The sequence below is a fragment of the Streptopelia decaocto genome, assembly GCF_964273445.1.
Source record: "Streptopelia decaocto genome assembly, chromosome: 15".
Lineage (NCBI taxonomy): Eukaryota > Metazoa > Chordata > Aves > Columbiformes > Columbidae > Streptopelia > Streptopelia decaocto.
The window spans coordinates 10,594,131-10,612,600 of record NC_138670.1 but is presented as its reverse complement, the minus strand read 5'-3'; the positions used below and the strand labels follow the sequence as shown (position 1 = coordinate 10,612,600).

Below are 18,470 nucleotides of genomic sequence, written 5' to 3'. Positions count from 1 at the left end.
CATCGCAGCCCTGTTTGTCATGTTCCTTTCGGATCCAACTGTGAGCAGTGGGATATTTTGGGTTGTTTCAGCTGCTCCGCGGGGAAGGGCATGTGCCTTTGCTCCCAGCTGCCCAGGCCCGATTCCTCGGGGCATGGGCTGAAGCAAAAAAGTTGTGGGTTAGTATTTCTGGCAGCTCTCCCTCCCTGCCGGGCCAGGCTTTTGCTGCCCTTTGCCAGGCACTTTGGATCCCCCCGTCCTGTTCGGGCACCGGTAGCACAAGGCAGAAATGCAGCCGTCTCACCATGGACGTCGCCATTTGGGGCAACTGGTGCATTTCCCTGCCCGCACAGCCCTCGCTCCAAACCCTGCGTGACACCCCTCACCCTGGGCTGCCCCCCAGGGAACTGGGAGCACCGGTCCCTGTGCTGCACCCGGTGGGGCTCAGATGGGCACCCAGGAAGGGTCTGGCTGCAGCGTGGATGGATCCTGGGAACATGCGGTGGTGTCCCCAGGTCACTTGAAGGAGAAGGGAGGCTGCGAGGCCGCTTTGTGCTCCCCAGAGCTGATGTTGTGGGGCCAGCTCAGCGGCAAGAGGCAGCCGGGAGATTTGGAGTGACAACAGGAGCTAAATTGGGATGGCCTGGAGAGGGTGAGAGCCGGCGGGAGGGGATGTGTGACTAATGGGGATAAACAAGGCGACAGGGAGGATTCCTGGCCGGGTAGGGAGGATGACCCGGAGCTACGTGGGGAAATGCAGGAGGATCCTGGAAACACGGCAGGATCGTGGAGCTCCCCAAAACCTCCCTGGGGCTTGTTCCCCTCTCCCTGTGGGCTGGCCTTTGGTGCAGAGCTGGGTGCTGGGTGATCCCGCTGCCCAGCCAAGGTGAGAGGTGCTCATCTGAGCTCAGGCTTGGTGTGTGGCGGTGTCCCCCAGGACACCCTGCTGTCACCCCCAGGCAGCAGGAGCCCCCAGCCGGGCAGGACAAGGGGATGGAGGGGGATCCTCTGCCCCTCCGCTGGCAGCTGCCTCCCCGTACCCAGGGCTGCTCAGCCAGGACCTCCCCAGGCATCTGCAGGCATCCACCTCATCCCCAGGGATCCCTTGTGATGGCCGGCTCTGTCCCCACGCACGGTGGGGACAAAGAAGCTGAGCCCAGGGAAGCAGCCCTGCCCCACACTATGGAGAGGCAGTGATGTCGCGTTGGCGCAGCGTGATTAATGCCGCTGGAGTGACCAGCAGCTGAATGGCTGTGCGGCCTGCGCTGCATTAGTCTGCCTGCTGTAATTAGTTCCATCAAGTCCATTAGAAAAATTGCAGGTGCTGGAGAGACGGAGCGTGAGGCAGAGCCAGGATGCAGCTTGAGGAAGTGGTCCCGTACTCAGCATGACCCTCGTTGGTGACACCCCATTCTCCAGCGCATCCCATCGCCCACCCAGCCGTGCCTGGACCACCTCCGCGGGGAGCCCCCCATTGCCACCAGGTACCCGCGGCTGGCGCGGTCGGGGCCGTGTCCCCAGGCGGATGCTCGCCGGGAGCTCTCCCGCCACCGCCGCCGCCGCCGCGCCTCTTCCCACGGCGCGCTGCCCGCTGCCCTGTAATTAGCCCCAGCGCCGTGCGCGGCTGTGATTACCGCCTCGCCCTGCCCGTGCACAGTGATTGCAGCAGGGCTGGGGCATGCAGCGGGGTGAGGAGGAGGAGGAGGGTGAGGAGGATGAAGGAGCACCATGGGGACCCTGCCTACTTGCTGCCCAGGGTCCTTCACCTACCTGCAGTTTGGAGACATTTCTCAGGGCTGAACAGTGAAGGTGGACAAGGAAGCGGGGCTGGAAAGGGACATCCCGTGGAGCACGGCTTTGCTCCCACATCCCACAGTCCTGCTCACGTCAGGCTCTGAGGGCAGCTCCTGCCACAAAAGGGGTCTGTCCCCTGCCCCAGCATCCCCCAAATGCCCACCCATGGGGTCCCATCACCCCACAGCACCACACCAGATGTGCCACCAGTGACCCATTTCCTGGTACAGTGGGCTGCTCAGTGGCGTGGGACACGTGGCTTTACAGTGAGGGGAGCAGCTTGGCCCAGCCCCACCGAGGGGGTATTTTTAACGGGTGACACTGGGGTGAAAGCAGCCGGCCCTGAGCTCGGGGGCTATTTTGGGCGGGCGGGCTGGGCGCAGGGCGCTGGGAGGGGGCAGCAGGGGCCGGGGCAGCTGCCGAAGTGCCGCAGCCCCGCGGCAGCCGGGATCCTCGGGCCGGTTGAGAGGTCAGCTGCCGCAGCCCAGATTCTCCACGGCTGTTTCATCCTCTCCAAAATACTCGGCTGACAGGGCAGGAATTGCAAAACACACCCCCCCCTCCTCCCAAATCCATATAAATAGCGCTCGCCCAGCGGCTGGAAGGTTAGAGAAGTTTCTCGGCTCCAAGCTCAGGCATTTATTGCAGGTCTCCCCCGGGAGCAGCTGGGAAAGTCGCACATAAAGTGCTGTGGAGCGAGAGGGGTGAGATAAGCTTTTTAATCTTGGGATATTCGTTTTGGGGTTTTTTTTCCCCCTCTCACCAAGTTTTATTTTCCTCTCTCTGGTTCCTGGGATCACAGCCAGACAGGAAGCATTTTCTCGCGGCCAGAGAGCTCCCTCCGTCCTTCCTGCGCTCCTCCGGCTCCCAGTGATTCAGCTTTGCATTGATTTTCTCCATCATCCTTCACCTGGTGCCGGGGAAGGAGGGGACCGGCCCCGCAGCACCCGCCGCATCCCGCCCGGGGTGGATGCGTCTCCTCCGGGTTGGGCTCCCTGGGGAAGTTCACAGCCAGGAGTGGCCACACAGAGGCTGAGGCTCCGCGGGAGAGCCCTGGGGACACGCTCGGACCCCTCTGAAGAAAGCCATGGCTGACAGCCAGATGCCCTTCTCCTGCCATTACCCCGGCCGCCGCAGCATCCGCGACCCTTTCCGGGAGCCCGGCTTGACCTCGCGCCTGCTGGACGATGATTTCGGCATGTCACCCTTCCCGGGGGACCTGACGGCGGACTGGCCCGACTGGGCTCGCCCCCGGCTCACCACCACCTGGCCGGGTCCCCTGCGCGCCGGCATGGCCCGCGCCTCCGCCATGGCCCCCGGCTACAGCGCCCGCTTCGGGGGGTACCCCGAGAGCCGCAGCCCCGTGCCCTTTCCCCGCGAGCCCTGGAAGGTGTGCGTCAACGTGCACAGCTTCAAACCCGAGGAGCTGACGGTCAAAACCAAGGATGGCTACGTCGAGGTGTCAGGTGAGAGTGAAGGCGCTGGGGGAGGAGGATGGGGTATGAAAAGCAGCTGGTCCTGCCCTACCCATGCTGGCTCAAGAAATTACTGGAAAATGCAAAAATCACCTTTTATTTTGAGCCAGCAGCGGCAGCCCTGTGCTTGGGAGCAGGGCCAGGGCTGTGGTGGGGCAGTTCAGGGGTGCCACAGGGAAACCAGCTCACAAGCTGCACTGGTTTGCTACCAAAATAAAAAGGAAAAGCCTCTTTTGGGGTAAAGCTCCCCACCTTCCACCCCGGCTGGCCAGGGAGGCCCCGCTGCGGGCGGCAGCACCCTGCAACCAGCTGCCAAGAGGGGCCCCAGCTTGGCTGGGTTAATTATAGCCGGGGTGAGGCCGGCACGGAGGGAGATTCCCTTTAAAGGGGCCGAGAGAGAGGCAGCTCCGGCACTGGGAACCAGGGGCAGCCGCCCCACAGCCCCCACCCCAACAGGCCCCAGCCTGGGGATGAGCCCGCCAGAAGCACGTCCCTAAAAATTCAATTAATTGTGGGGACACTGGGTGTGGGGTGCAGAACATCTGGGGTGCCCACAGACACCGAGCCTCAAGCATCCCCAGCACCCAAATCCTGCATTGTCCCCAGTGCCCTGGGCCCGAGTCCCCAGCAAGGGGCTGGGGGCTGCCACCCAGCATGGCCCTGGGTGTCTATTTGGGGTTCAAGGCATTTCAGGGGGAAAAACGCAGGTCAAGGGGATCTGGGCAGCCGCTGGTGTGGTTTTATCTTCAGGATGCTCCAGGCACAGGGACCCCAGCCTGGCAGTGCAGTGGCAGAGAACACAGGCTGGGGAGGGGGACAAGGACAGACGCTGCCAACTCCAAAAGTTTTATCACATCTGGAGGCTTTTTCTTAAGGCACAACTCTTGGCAGCCTGCGAGACCCCAGGCTCTCACTGGAGATACGGGTGTGCTGTGTCCCCACATGGGAGAGGGTCCCTGAGCCCTCCCTGCAGGGAAGGGTTTGCACTGGGGAAGGGGAATAACCACTCTGAAAATTTCCTGTTGGGTTTTGTTGTTGCTTGTTGGGGAAGAAAAATAATCTCCTGGCGAGGTGGTGACGTGGGGTGTTCTGTTCCCTCCAGGCAAACACGAGGAGCAGCAGGTGGAAGGAGGGATCGTCTCCAAGAACTTCACCAAGAAAATCCAGTAGGTACCAGCTGGCCCTGGGATGTCCCCCCCGCAGAAGGGGCTGGGGTGCAGGGGGACTGCCACGTCCCCTTGAGCAGCACTCAGATGTCACCAGGCTGTTGTGGGACCCCTGCGGCACTAGCAGCAAAGAGCTGAGCTTTGCCAGTCCCCATGCCCTGACTCGCGCATGCAGGGACACCTGCGCCTGTTTGCACCCCCAAATCTGCCCTTTTTGCAGCACGTACCTGGCTGTTTTGTGCCACAGAGTGATTTCCCAAGGGAGGTAAAAGAGGAGGAGCTGTTTTTCCGGGCCTTTTGTCAGTCTCCTCTAGGCCTGGGGCTGCATTTGGAGCCAGCCGGCGTGCAGGGAACAGGAGAGGTGCAAGGAGCGGTGCCAGCACATCCCCCGGGGTTCAGCAGGGCACGATGGGCTGACACCATCATCAGCCTCAAAATACAAAATACATCCCTCTGCATGAACCTGCCTATCACTCTATCTATCTGCATGATGTCAGTGTGATCGCTATCGCGGTGACTCACCCCACAGCTCACTTCGGCAACAACAACAGCGAAGGACAGGGAGGCAGGCGAGTCCCAACCGCGGCGCTTTGCCCACGCGGGGGACAGACCCCCGGCCGCAGGGCTCACGGGGTTAACAGTGAGAACCAGCAAAGCCCAGGGCATGGGAAGGGTTTCCTCAGCGGGCAGCAGCTCAGCGTTGCTTTTCCACCCCAAAGGAGCCTTGTGCATCCCAAACTCCCACGGGAAAGCTGGGGCCAGCACCGCGCTCCCTCCTGCTCGGCGCTTGGCCGCGGCGGCGGCTCCTTTTACGGGCAAGGCTTGCGGCTGACGTGGGCTGCGCCACGGCCGTGAGCTGCTCCTGCTCTGCAGAAGCCCGGGCGGCACAAGCGGCGGGTGACATCCTGTCAAACACATCTGCCGGGGAGATTAAACAGAGTGCCTGGAGGGGCCAGACCAGCCAGGAGGCCGCTTTAAATATCCCCAGTGCATTCCCAGGCTCTACAATAATAATGCAGGCTTTGCTGAGCCCGGCGCCGGGGCTGCTGGCTCAGCATCGGTGGTTCCCCACACGCTGGGGTCCTGCGTGGGCTTCCCAAGGGGTGAAGTCCAACAGCGATGCTGTGAGCCCACAGCCACCCCAGCCCCTAAATCATCTTTCCTTTCTCCCGCAGGCTGCCCTACGAGGTGGACCCCATCACGGTGTTCGCCTCCTTGTCGCCGGAGGGGCTGCTGATCATCGAGGCGCCCCAGATCCCCCCCTACCAGCAGTACGGTGAGGGCGGCTGCGGCAGCGACATCCCCGTCGAGAGCCAGGAGGCCACCTGCGCCTGACCGGCCACTGCATCCCTCCCGCACCCCGGCATCCCTCTCCCCTCTCCCCTCTCCCCCTGGACCCCCCCTGGTCCCCTGCGGCGTCCGGACAGCCTCTGGCAAGGGTGATGGTGCCACTTGCAGGGACGGCAGCACTCGCCACCCTTCAGGGGGACCACCTGAGAGCCGGGGCACATGCCAGGGTGCCAGGCCACTGTCCCCGAGGGCTCGTAGTGGTCTGAGGTGCTGGTAGAGATTTTGTGCCCATGGGGCTGAGCAGAATGGATATCCTCACTGTGGTTATTTTTTGCTCTGAGTCGCTCGGATGGGATATTTATAACAATAGCAGAAAATGGCCCTTTTCTCTCTGAAATTGACATGGAATCCCGTAGCCCTGTGTCTTTTCCTTCTCCGTGGGTTGTTTTTTTTTCAAACTGCATCTCTGCAAAGGACGTGCATCCAGCGGAAGAGCCTGACGGCACAGCATCCGTCCTGAGAAATGCAAACCGTCCGTGTGTTTTGAACGTTGGTTTGGGGTTTTTTTTGTTTTTCTTGTTTGTTTTTTTTTTTTTTTTTTCCAAAGAGAATTGTGCTTTTACTTGTCAGACCTGAGGAATAAAACCCAGTCGATGTTCTTAGACTCTGCTTGTCTCGGAGTGGGCGCAGGGCTGCGGGAGGAGGGCAGGGAGGAAGGGGGATGACACCATGTGCCACCTCCTGGCCTGGCACAGGGTCCTCCCCATGGTGGGGAAGGAGAATAGAGGTGTGTGGCGATGTTTGCACTGATGGGTGGACAAAACATTTGCTCAAGCTCTTTCTGCAGCCTGTGAATGCCAAGTCCCAGCTAACACTGTGCTGTGGAGGCACTGAGCCCCTTGAGGACCATGGGCTCATCCTTTCCTTACCTTCTTAAGGGGTTTGCAAATGTTTGTCCTGGTTGGGGATGATGCTACATCAGCCTCTGAGCTGGGAAGAATTGGGTTTGTGCCACCCCCATTTCCAGCTCCCCACCAGCAGCTCCGCGGGGAAGCACTTCCCAGTTAATTCCCCGGTGGAGATACTGGCAAATGGGTTCTGCTGGGCTCTGGACGCGGCCTTAACACCATTCCCGGGGTCAAAGCACCAGGTAAGATTTGTTAACGTGCTGCAATGCCTGGGGTCAGCAAAGCAGAGGTGCCAATGAGCAGCAAGAGTCTTTCCATCTATCTGCGCAGCACCTGGACCGGGCACCCAATTTTCCATGTCACCAGGACCTGGGAGTTAAAAATACAACCTCACATGCTCCGCTCGGGCTCATTCGGGATGTGGTTACCAACAACAGCGCATCACGTGCTCTAAACCCTGGCTCAGGGGCACGATGGGACCTGCACTCCAGGTCACAGAGGAGAACCTTGGGGATCTCACCTCAGTTTTATACAATTTTCAACAGTGGTTACGAAGCCTGGACCCCAGGCAGTGCACAGCGCCCCATGCCCGTCAGCGGGAGCCAGCCTGGGCTCAGCCATGACAGCTCTGCCAGGCACAGTGATTTTTATGAATAAAATCTAATCCTTGAAATGTAATACTGACACCAGCAGGGAAAGCAATAAAGTCATGAGTCACAGCTCCAGCCCTGTGTCCTTGTGCCACCTGGAGCCATCGTGCCTCATGGATGACACCTCTCCAGCACAAACCGTGCCTCCTCTCTCTCACTGCAGCTGAGCCCCTCTCCCGTCCCAGAGTGTCTGGGGATGTCCCCAGGCTGCTGCTGCCCCAGTGCTGGGGCAAAGGGAGCCCCAGGCTCAGCTTGGGGGCTGCAGCACTGGTAAGGTGTTGGCTCTCAGCTTTCCCGGCTGATCTGGCAGTTTGAAGGAAGCTTTTTTTCTTTATTTAATCACTTTTTGTTTTATTTGGTTCTCCTTTCTGATGAATTCTTTAATAATGTCTCATAAAGGCTCTTGGAAGGTACATTAGCAATAATTTCTTAATGGCTGAGGCTGGCATTGGCAATTAGCACTGAGGACCTCTTACACAGGCAACGTGCTTGGACCTGCGCAGCCAGCGGCTTCTCAAGCTCTGAGATTGTCTAGAATATCATGTATTAATGAAATCATTGTAAGTGGAACTCTGTTGTGCTATGGGTTATTTTGGGGTGTGTTTATTTGTTTTTTATTTGTTTTTAAAGTATGACTTGATTATTGAAGTGAAGGAAGCTTTAAAACAAAAGTAATCCCTCCTGGTGTTTCTGCCAATGGAAAAATAAGTTTGGAAACACTGGGACATTTCTGCATCAGCATTTCCCCGTGTCTGAGGAGGATGGGGTGGGAAAGGTGAGTTTCTGGGGTACCAGGATGCTGCAGAGCTGGGACCAGCAGGAGCTGTTTGCTCATCCTCAGCTTGCATGTGAGTTAACGGCTCGGAGCCATTAGAGCTGTAACACAACACTATAATGGCCGCTCTGCCAATTACATTACATTTCATGGGTTTATAGCAATTACACCGCATCAGCTGGTGTCATAACACATTATGGTTTATAGCTTAATATCGGCTCTAACAGGGAGATGCTGTGTGGGGGAGCATCCTCCAGGCAGGGAGGAATGGGCTTCCCATGGGTCCAACCTGGAGCGGGCTGAGGGGGCTCAGGAGGGACCGAGACCCAGGGCTGTGCATTTTGGAACCCCTCACACCCCGGAGAAGGGGCAGAGCTGTGCTCATCACCAACTCCCCTTGCATGGGGCACCTTTCTGCTGGCCCCGTCTGAATAACCCTGGCAAGCCAGTGCTCCCTGAATAAGGAGCAGTGTTAGATTTATCAATATCCACATCATTCAAAGCCACATGATTTTTACTGGTGGAGGAGCCGTCCTAATCAGACCTTTCCAACTCTGCTCTTAGAGCAATGCTGCTGGTGCCAGCACGAGCCTGTGCGCCTAGCCAAGGAGGGGGGAGGAATGGATATTAGAAAGATATATATATATATATATATTTTTTTTTTCATTTTTTTTAATTATTATTATTTTTTACTAAGAAGTCAGTTCTGATAAAATACCCAATCACATCTGAAAGAGGCTGGTGTAATTAAGCAGTTGGATGCTGGGTAATTTGCATTGAGCTCTTTGTTGGCAGCACGTGCCTCACTGTCCGGGCAGCAGCCAGAGCAAGGAGGATGAGGAGGATGTCTGGTCCAGGAAAGGAGATGCTGGGGACGGCGCTGAGCTTGGAAATCCAGCAACTCTTGATGCATCTCAGAACCACGAGCTTGCAAGCTCAACTCTAAGCCCAGCAAAGCTCTCCTGATCTGCTGGAGTGAAATGCAGGTGGTTCATGCAGCCTTTTTGTTTAGGGAAAGATTTTCCTGGCTTCTTTGCAGCAGGGATCCCTCCTGTAGCACAAGCTGGTGGTTCTTGGTGCTGGAGGCACAGCGCTGGGATGGGCTGGGAATGCAGTGCCAGGAGATAAGGGGGCTGTGTCATGGGAAACTGGCCTTGGGGGACCTGCTTCCCGAACCAGCTGTTGCAGAGGGGCCAAAGGACATGAAAAGATAAGGATAAGGTCACCCCAGGCCTGGGAGAGCTCGGCGGCAGCAGGCTGGGTTTGCAGGAGGCTGAATAGTCTTCTCAGCCATGTCCTGCTGTCTGCCCTGAGCTGCCGAGGGAGCTGCAGGGGCTTTGCCGGCACCACCAGCCCTTGGCAAGGCAGGGACAGGGGCCAGTGGGGCTGAGCGGCTTCTGTGCACCAGTTTACACCCCACCAGCGCTGGGCTGGGTGAGCATGTGGCTCCTCTCAAGGCACCGGCTCCCAGCCTGTCCCAGAGGATTCATTTTCCTAAAATGGAAGCAAAAGCTGAATTGATTTATTTTGGTTGGCAGCATGCAGAGCAGGGTAAATAATCCCCAAGAAGCTCCAGAGCTCTCCAGATGCACCAGGCATCTCCAGAGGCCTGGTTTCTTCTCCTAGAAAACCCGGGTTTGTCTTATTTTCTGACTCCCCAGCCGGAGCCTGGGCAGAGCCGTGGCCAGCGGCCGGCACAGCAGCTCCCAGCGTCACGTCCAGCTCTGCTCCGGGCAAGCATCACTCTTGCATCCATGTGTTCCTGTGGCTCAGGACCTTTCCAGCTGCTGTGGGAGCCTCTCTGCAGAGCCATGAGCCATGTATGTGCCATGGGCACGCAGGAGTTCAGCCTGTTTTCCTCCAGCATCCTCTTCCTTGGTCCCTTCAGGAACCTGCAGCTCTCCAGGCTCTCCCTCAGCAGCTGGTTCTTATTCTGCAGATTATCTGCCTGGGTTTGCACAGGGGGGTTGATATAACACTTCTGTGTGTTTCTCATCCCCAGAGCCCTCTGGAGCATCCTGGGTTCCCTGAGGGTTTCTCACTATTTCTCATGTAAACCCAGGTCCCTTTGGCACAAGCCAGTCGCCAGAGAGTATCCTGTAACCACCCAGGTGTTTCTCTGCTAAAGTCGAGGTCATTTGGGGTTTTTCATGTTTCTCTTTGGGAGTTTCTCATCCGTTGGAGATTTTGCTTTGTTGCAGTTTTGTTCTCTACTTGCAAAGCAAATCTCATCTGCTTTATCTCAGTTGTCTCCAAAGAGAAGACTTTGCCACACAATGGCTGTGGGGTCAAAGAAGCAAAAACTTTCTTTTCCTCTAATGAAATGACCCATTGTCACAGAAATAACCCACCCTGGCTGACCAGACGGCTTTTCTGTCTCTTTTAAACCAAAAGCTGGGAAGTTCAGCAGGAGCTCCTGGCCATGAGCCAGCACAGCTGCCCCTCAGAGCAGAGCAAGAAGTTGCTGAAGTTTTGCCCATCCCAGCAGAGAGGAGGAGAGGAGAGACCTCCAGAGAGAAAGCGATGCCAGTGCGGTGTTGTGGCGTTGTGTTTTGGATGTTTCTGCCTGTACCCATCTTGGGAGGGATCTGGGTGGCTTTGGGGCTCCAGCACAGACCCTCCTGGGGGACATTGTGTGACTGTGGTGTTGAGCATCACTAACCCCTTCATGGAGCCACAGTTGCATCCGCGCACTGGGGCATCTGGCAGCCATTTCTCCCTCAAATAATGAGCTGTAGCCAGGGGGGAGGAGACTTTTCTTCTATTAATTTTCTTTTCTCAGTATTTAAACCCCGTTGCAAATGTTGCTGGTGATTAAGGGTCATCTTGCCATTTGGGTGACGTGCTGAAGTGCCGCTTTCTTCTCCCAGCCAGATACTCCATAGCAAATCCATCCTGAGGAGAAGCAAATTTCGCCTTAATTTTCTTCTTTCATATTGCAACGAAAAGGTTCCTATCCAAGGCAGCCTTAGAAACCTCTCCTTATTAAAAGACCTTCTTGAAACATATTACAGCAGCTGAGAAGAGTGGCTAAGAAGCACAAAAAGGCTGTAGAAGAGCTCATTAAAACAATAAATTACAACTAATTAGAATAAATCAAGCTAAATCATCTCCAGCGTGAAGGTAAAATGAGGTGTGAGTGAGTGTTTTTAATAAGGCCCGTGCTAATCCCAGGCTCTTCTTTGAAGCGATGGTGAGTCCTGCTGCAGCGATGATCTTGCTGCTGGGACTGGGGTGGAAAACAGACCCAGACCCAGGAGAGGGGAAAGCGGAGATAATGGGATTTTTAATTGTTTCCCAATCTGAGCTGCCCATCCCTAATTGCAGCAGGTTTGTGGGTAGCACAGCATCCACAGCAGCTCACAGAGGGGCAGAACAGGTCAAGGCACTTGGGTTTGCTCACTTCAGGGTTTTTTTTCTCTTTAATTTGCAATGCTCCAAGTGGCTGTGGGGTTTTGTTCCGTTCTGTCATATCACTTCATCACGCGCAGCCACAGCTAAATGACTTCTCTGCATAATTAGCAGTGAGATCATCTCCACCGCCTTGGCTCAGTGTCATTTCTCCTCCGGTCTCCAAAGAGCTGCTCAAAACAAGGGAGAGGAGGGAAGTGTGATGGGAGGCAGTGGGATGGGTGCTCTGCCTGTGCCCAGGCAGCCCCAGAGATGGGTGCTGGAGGGGGACACCTTGGACCCCTGCTCCTGCACCAGCTCAGGAAGGTTTGGGAGATCTCGCTGTCCTCCTCAATGGCATTAACACTCAAGCCAAAGGTCCCATGGAACGCAGACCAGCAGCCTGACCCACACTGAGGACAGGGCTCACTGGGGAAACCTTCTTTAGTGTGTTCAATGCCCATGGAGGACACCATTCACAGAATCACAGAATGTCCTGAGTTGGAAGGGACCCACAAGGATCATCGAGTCCAACTCATGTCCCTGCTGCATCTGACAACTGACCAGAAGGTCTTTGAGCTGCCAAAGTAAAAGGTTTCCTGCGGAAATGAATGACTTCTGAGAGCACCTGGGAGCAGGCTCCGCTCTTGGGAAGGCAGAGGTGTGGTGCCATGGCCAGGGTCAGTGGTGATGCTGCTGGGACACCATGGCTTGAGCCTTCCTGGCTTCTGCTTCCCTCCGAGCGATGAGCACAACTGCCAGTGCTGGAGAAATGTATTAGTTTCATTAAGCTTAAATGATTAGCTCCAGGCCTTGATAATGATACTTAATGGATCTAATATTTTTTTTGGCCTTTATGCTGTTGTATACAGTGGTGTATATCATTAATAACCTTCTTTAAACCTTCTTGCTTTCACTGTCACTAATTATGTTCAAGCCCTTCTTGTGCCTAAGCCCAATTAGCTGCCTGTAAAGAGGCTTTACCCCATGAAGAATGCCTGGCTGTGCTGGGAGGCAGATGCTGATGTCTGGAGTTACTGGGCAGAAGGATGTTGGATTGGGTCACCAGAGCCACCGGCTGGACCCTGCAGGGTGGCTGGGGCAGTTGTGGGGGTGCTTTCTGCAGGAGGTGGTGCAAGGAGCCAGGGCAGCTTCACCCTGCTCAAAACCCCTCTCCCAGCCACCCCCTGAGCTCTACAGGGGGTTAACACCAGCCAGGGCCACCCCCTGTCTTGGTTTTATCACCATCCAGCATCCAAAGGGAGATAATGGACAGTAGACGAGGGTGGTGAGGTCAAATGTTGTTCACTATTTTTTCCCAAGGGTTTATAAGAAATGTGTTGAAGATTTGGTGTTTTCTCAGGGAAGGTGTATCTGAGCCTGGGCCTCACCTGTTATTGCTAGATCAAACCCATGTGGTCCCCATGCTGGATGTGGCCAGGTGGAAGAAGGAGCATCACCACCATCTCCAGACACCTCTGAAACTTGCTGTCACCCTTGGGAGGAGCAGCCGGGTTCAGCTGCTCCTCTGCTCCTCCTTCCTGTGCCCCTGCGAGCTGATTAATCCATTAGGATTAACCTCTCTTTAACTCCTTGATTAGCTGCATTTTAAAACTCCATTTGTTTTCCTCTTTAAATCAAGCCAGAGTCAAAAAAACAGGCCAATTTGCAGCGATACTGATTTACTGCAATTTCTGAAAATCAGGGCGAACGTCGGGAAAGCGTGCTCGGCATTTCAACTTCTCCCCGGCGAGCTGCGAGAGGCTCCGTGCAGCAGGAGCCAGCTTTGGGAAGCACAGCAGGGAACCAGCATCCACCCGAGTTCCCAGGGCTGGTGTCTGATGGTATCAGTGCAAACCTGGAAGATGCAGCCTGCATTTCAAGGACTGAACACGTCCTGGGGAAACTGAGGCCCTTGTGAAGTGACGTGTCGGGTAGTGAGGCTGATCCTGAGTGCTTAGATGGCTTTTTTGGTCCCTTGGGGACATCCATTTTTCCACTGGAAATGTCCTCAATTTCCCTGAATTGCACCCAGCAGGAATTTCTCAAGATTCGGTTTCTTGCTTTAAGATCCCACAGGGCAGTAATGTCATGGATTGGTCTCATCCTGACCCAATTTGCCTGGGTAGACCCAGTCCTGGGTTTACTGAACCTGAGTTTAGACTGTGAGCTGCCAGACCCCTCCAGGGTACAGGGTGTTTGATGACAAAATCTTTGCTCTTCTGTGCTTGGTATCAGCTCCAGTTTTGCCCAACACTGGGCTGCCCTGCACGGGTGGTGTTGGAACTGGAAAGTCTCTTGGGAGCTGTCTGGGAGCTGTCAACATATATTATAAGCTGCAGTCGAGGTTTGAAAAGCTTCACACTGATGCACAATTTAGGGGAAGCATCTTGCATTTCCATAGCAATACAACAAGATTTTCTGAAATTGCACTGATATGAGAAAATGTCTTTTAAAGTGGCACCCAGATGGCAGGGAGATATTGTGCTGTTCAAATTCTCTTCAGATAAATTGAAGCTAAAGGGATGTTAAAACATTTTATAGGTTTTCCCCCCCGCTCTCCTTCCACCACCTGCTACTGAAATGCCACAAAAGGAGTCATCAAACAGAGCAAGTGAGATCCTAACGGTGCACCGCTTAGGAAATGGCCTCATCTCAATCCTGCATCTGATGGCAATTATCACCAATCGATCCCAAACCTGGCAGGGTCAGGGCTCCTTGCTCGCTCCTCTGTAAAGGCTGGGATGCACATGCAGGATTTAGGTTCCTTGGAGCCTTTGCCAGAGCCCAGAGCGATGGGGAGAGGGTGTCGGACCCTGTGGAGTGACAGCTCTGGGGGTGTGGGTGAGGTGCTGCCCCTCGGAGCCAGCCCCAGGGTAACCCTCGCCATAAATCACAGCCCAGGTCGCTGCAGACCATCTTTGTGCTAACAAACCTCCCATTTGCTCCCTGGGAAGGTGGTTTTCAGGGCTGGGATTTCTCACGGGGGTTTGCCCAAACCTATTTCCAAGTGAAGATGAGGAGCTGTAGGCAAACCCCAGGTGTCAGGGCTCAGCCTTGGCGTCTGCGGCGTGAGCAAGATGTGATGGCTGGAGCCGTATCTCTCTTTGGAAGCCACCTGCCACAGGATGCACAGACCCCCAAATGTAAGAATAGAGCATTTGGCTATAAATCACCCCAATTCCAGCCATCCCTGGAGCTGTGCTGCCTCAGGGATGGGCTCCATCCCCCTGGCTTCGAGATGATGCTGCGGAGCCTCCCCAGCATCGCTCTGTGGGGCTGCAGGTGCTTCTCTCACAGGCTATTTTTTTCCTTTTTCTCCCTCCTTGGCATTCACAAGCGAGGAGTGTTTTCACTCCTGAGCTGAATATGTCACTTTGTCTTGTAGCGGCTGCCAGGTTTTAAAACGCTGGCAACTTGCAAGTGCACCGAGAGGACAAATGACAATAATTACACACCCGCCTTTACTCAAGGAAGGAGAACTGGGCTTTGTGGCTTTTTGTTTTTGTTTTGGAAGTATAATTAGCTTGTTTACCCGGTCACGGACTTAAGCTGTTAGTCATGGCAAAAGAAACGTGTGCAGGCTGGTTTGTCTCCTCTGCTGGGTCTTGCTTCCCTGGGGTGGGCTGGGGTGCTCAGGGGAGACCGTGAGTAACAGCAGCAAATCTGCGAGCCGTGGTTGTGTTGCTTCCCAGGAGAACATGCAGCAGATGACAGGAGACCAGCACCAGGGCTCCCGGAGCCTTTCCCTGTTCCACACCTCCCCCCCAAGGTGCTCTGACCCTCTGCTGGGTCACAAACTGCTGCTTCAAGCCCTGTCCAAGCCTGGTCCATGTGGGGCAGCTGCCCCTTCAGCCCACCTCCGGGCAAGCTTTTTTTACATACACTTTTAAAAATCATATCCAGTAGTCAGATTCCTGGGTGCATCCAGCAGGCAGGGTGACGCACCCGATGGGTGGTGAGATGTCTTTGTGCTCAACGCAAAATGGAGGCTGCTGGTGGAGTGTGTCGCCGTGTTTTTTCCAGCGCAGCAGAGCGCTTCCCAGCTGGGATCTGCCTTGAGTTTGGGCAGAAGAGATCCTGGGGAGATCCCAGCAGCGGCTTCAATGGGCTGAGCCCGCAGGGAGCACCTGCTTGCCAGCAGCGTGGGCTTTCCGACACCCAGCAGCACTGCAGAAAGCCACGAGGGCTGGGGCAAGATGTTTCTAAACAACCTTGGCCAGGCAGGCTTTGCCAGAGCGCTGCTTTTTCTTGTTATCTCTTCCCGCAATTATGGAATGACTCAGTGACAGCTATCCTGCGGTTTAATGCGAGAATCTTCCTGCAGGTATGGTGTATGTAATGCCCAGCAACGCTTTTTGGTTTGACACGGTACTGTCTTGTGTTATCACAGCTTGAGATGTTCAGCAAATAATCCAAATCTTTCCTTCAAACTCCAGGTTATTTTGGAGGGGGGTAGACATGTTATCTATTATACTCATGAAAACAGATAATAATAGTAATACCAGTTGGTGGAGTGCTGTTAATGCAACAAGGCTGTCACTTGTCACCAAGAATGCTGTGTGTGGCAGCAGCCTGTTAAAGAGAAAGTCAAAACAAGGCTGGCAGCAGCCAGCCCGAGCGCATCACCGTCACTGCTGGGGCTCTGCGAGTGCCATCGGAGCCGGCAAGGATGTTCGGTACCACAAAGTGATGCTGGGTTGGCTGGTGCAGCCCATGACATGCTCACCAGCAGGGCAGCAGTGACATCCCGGTGTGCTGTGTCTTGTAGGGACACCAATAGCACTGCCCTGGGTCTTGTGTTTGTGAGTTGTCTTGTTTCTGGCAAGAGATGTTTGCCCCAAGCTGGGCTGAGCCCAGCCCCCTCCCAAATCCATGCGCTGCTTAGAGGCCGGTCTTACCCCATGGGCCCCAAATTCCTGGTGATGTTCAGCAAATAATGGTGTTCAGTGCCTGCTAAATCCATCCCGTGGGATGTGCAGGGTGCGGGAGGAGCAGCAGGTGTGTGAGCCCCTCGGCCATTCACCCCCTGGGACAGGCAGATGCTGCTTCGCCCTGATGCCTGGGTTCGTGGCTGGTGGTACCCAGCACCCATCTTTCTCCATCTTTCCTTTAAAAAAGACATTTCAAATGCAAAAGCAATGCGAAGACAGGCAGTTACATGTCTGCAAATGTATCACTGATGTAATAAGGGTATGACCAGGTTTCTGTAGGAATTCATCTTCAGTGTGTTTGCTCCACAGTGAACCATAAGCTTTCCAGGGGCACAAAAGCCTCTTTAGTTTTTGTCTGGGGGAATGTCAGCCCTAGCTCAGTGCCTGCTTCCCCCGGCTGCCGCCCCATCATTGGGGGTTCAGACCCCCTGCCGAAGCAGAGGCTGCTGCGGGCAGGAGGATGCTCGCTGCATCCGCAATGAGAGCCACGGCAACCTCCCCGCCAAGCCTCGACGACTTCAGCGTTTTCTTTCTATAGTGGAATGGAGAACGGAAACCTCTGCAGAAGTGAAATGTCTCTCTCAAATCATCAGGTTATTTTTATGTGCATCTATATTTTCTTATGTGTGTGTAAATACCTCCCCCACACACACTTTTATCTCAAGGAGTGAAATAAAAATAGCTGAAGAGCGAAAGGGGAGCAGGCGAGGGGGTGGTTGTGCTTTTTGGAAGAATCTCTTCAAGGTTCAGAAACAGCGAAGCCATGGTGATAACATGATCTGACAATAACTTCTCTGGGCCTGTCAGGAATGGTGTTAACGAAAGAGATCTTAATGACTTTCCCTCTACGTTTCAATTTACTCTAATGAGCCAACAGCATAGGCAGGAGCGCAGGCTCAGCGCTGCGCTTGGGGAAGTTCTGACAAGCTCCGAGGCTGAATGTGTGCCGGGAATCGCTGCTCCAGGGCTCGGAGAAATGACTCCCATCCCGCAGATGCCGGGGTGGCACAGAGGGATCTCCTGCCTCCCCGGGTTGACAGCAGCACCCGCTTTGCCCTCTGCAGCCACGGGGCCAGGCTGGTTTTCCTTGCCGAACCCCAGCTCTCCCGCTCCGCAAGCCCGGGCTGGGCGAGTTGCAGGGGCGGATGCTGCGTGACACTGGAGGAGAAAAGGAACACGCTGCAGGTTGATACAGATGCTGTATAGGCTCTGATTTCATTTTTTTTTCTCCCCCTCTAAGTAGGATGGCAGCAAGGAGAGATTCCTGAGAGCTTAAGCTCTGCAAGGAGGGGAGGGAATTTCCCTGTGGAATGCAAAACGAGGAGGGTTATATGATCCGGCAAAGCTGGTGCTACACAACCCAGAGCCCTGTGTGCCCTGGCTTAGGATCATTTATTGTCATTGCTTCTTTTTTTTTTTTTTTTTAAATGATAACAAAAGGAGGATTATGAAATATTTTGCTGTGGGAAACCACGTGGCTGGATGGGGCCATGCATGGGACTCAGCGACGTTTGTCTGGACTGAGCCCCCTCTGATCCTTGGTACCGAGTGGCTGGAGCATTTCTGGTGGGATGGGATGCATCCAGCACCTGTTGTGGTGTTGGAACTCAAACTGTGCCAGCTGAACTTTGGCTGCAGTGCTGCCCTCAGAAATAAACCCATTGCGTCTGATAATACTTGGGCTGCAACCTGCTCTTGGTGAGCCTCTGCCGGCTGCTGGGGCTGAGCGGTGTGACGAGTTACTGAGCCGCAGCATCATGCAAAGTCACCATCCCCATTCTTACCAGTGCAGCAAGGACATGCAAGTCCCCCCTCCCAGCCACTCCCTTGGGGGCCTTATGGGGCTGGGAGTAACTTGTCTCAGCATGGGCAAAGCTTCCTTCTCTTCCACTTTGGGACAGAGCTGGGAGGATTTCCAAATGCCTCTACTTGGCAGCTAATCCCCACTGTCCTGCTAATGTGCCGGACATCAGTCCAAAAAAAGTTCAAGGCTTGTGTCCCTATAAATTGCATTGTTGGGTGTCCTCCCCCTTTGCAGCATCTCCCAGCTGCTGCTGATGTCCAGTCTGTTAATTCCCAGTGAGGCCGATGCTGGGTGCAGGTGGGAGA

General features: G+C 55.0%; 1 protein-coding gene across 3 annotated transcripts; it reads left to right on the top strand.

Annotated features, from left to right (window-relative positions):
• The first annotated feature begins 2,365 nt into the window (after window positions 1–2,365).
• Window positions 2,366–6,366, top strand: HSPB8 (heat shock protein family B (small) member 8). 3 transcript variants are annotated; one of them, XM_082065858.1, is made up of 4 exons: window positions 2,366–2,477; window positions 2,580–3,239; window positions 4,351–4,414; window positions 5,590–6,366. In XM_082065858.1, exons 2-4 carry the CDS (start codon window positions 2,861–2,863, stop codon window positions 5,747–5,749), a joined length of 603 nt encoding a protein of 200 aa, XP_081921984.1. In that variant the 5' UTR covers window positions 2,366–2,477; window positions 2,580–2,860; the 3' UTR covers window positions 5,750–6,366. The 3 variants fall into 3 exon arrangements, with proteins under 3 accessions (XP_081921984.1, XP_081921983.1, XP_081921982.1); XM_082065857.1 differs by having other exon boundaries at window positions 2,367–2,477; window positions 2,576–3,239; XM_082065856.1 differs by having other exon boundaries at window positions 2,381–3,239.
• Window positions 6,367–18,470: the final 12,104 nt, after the last annotated feature.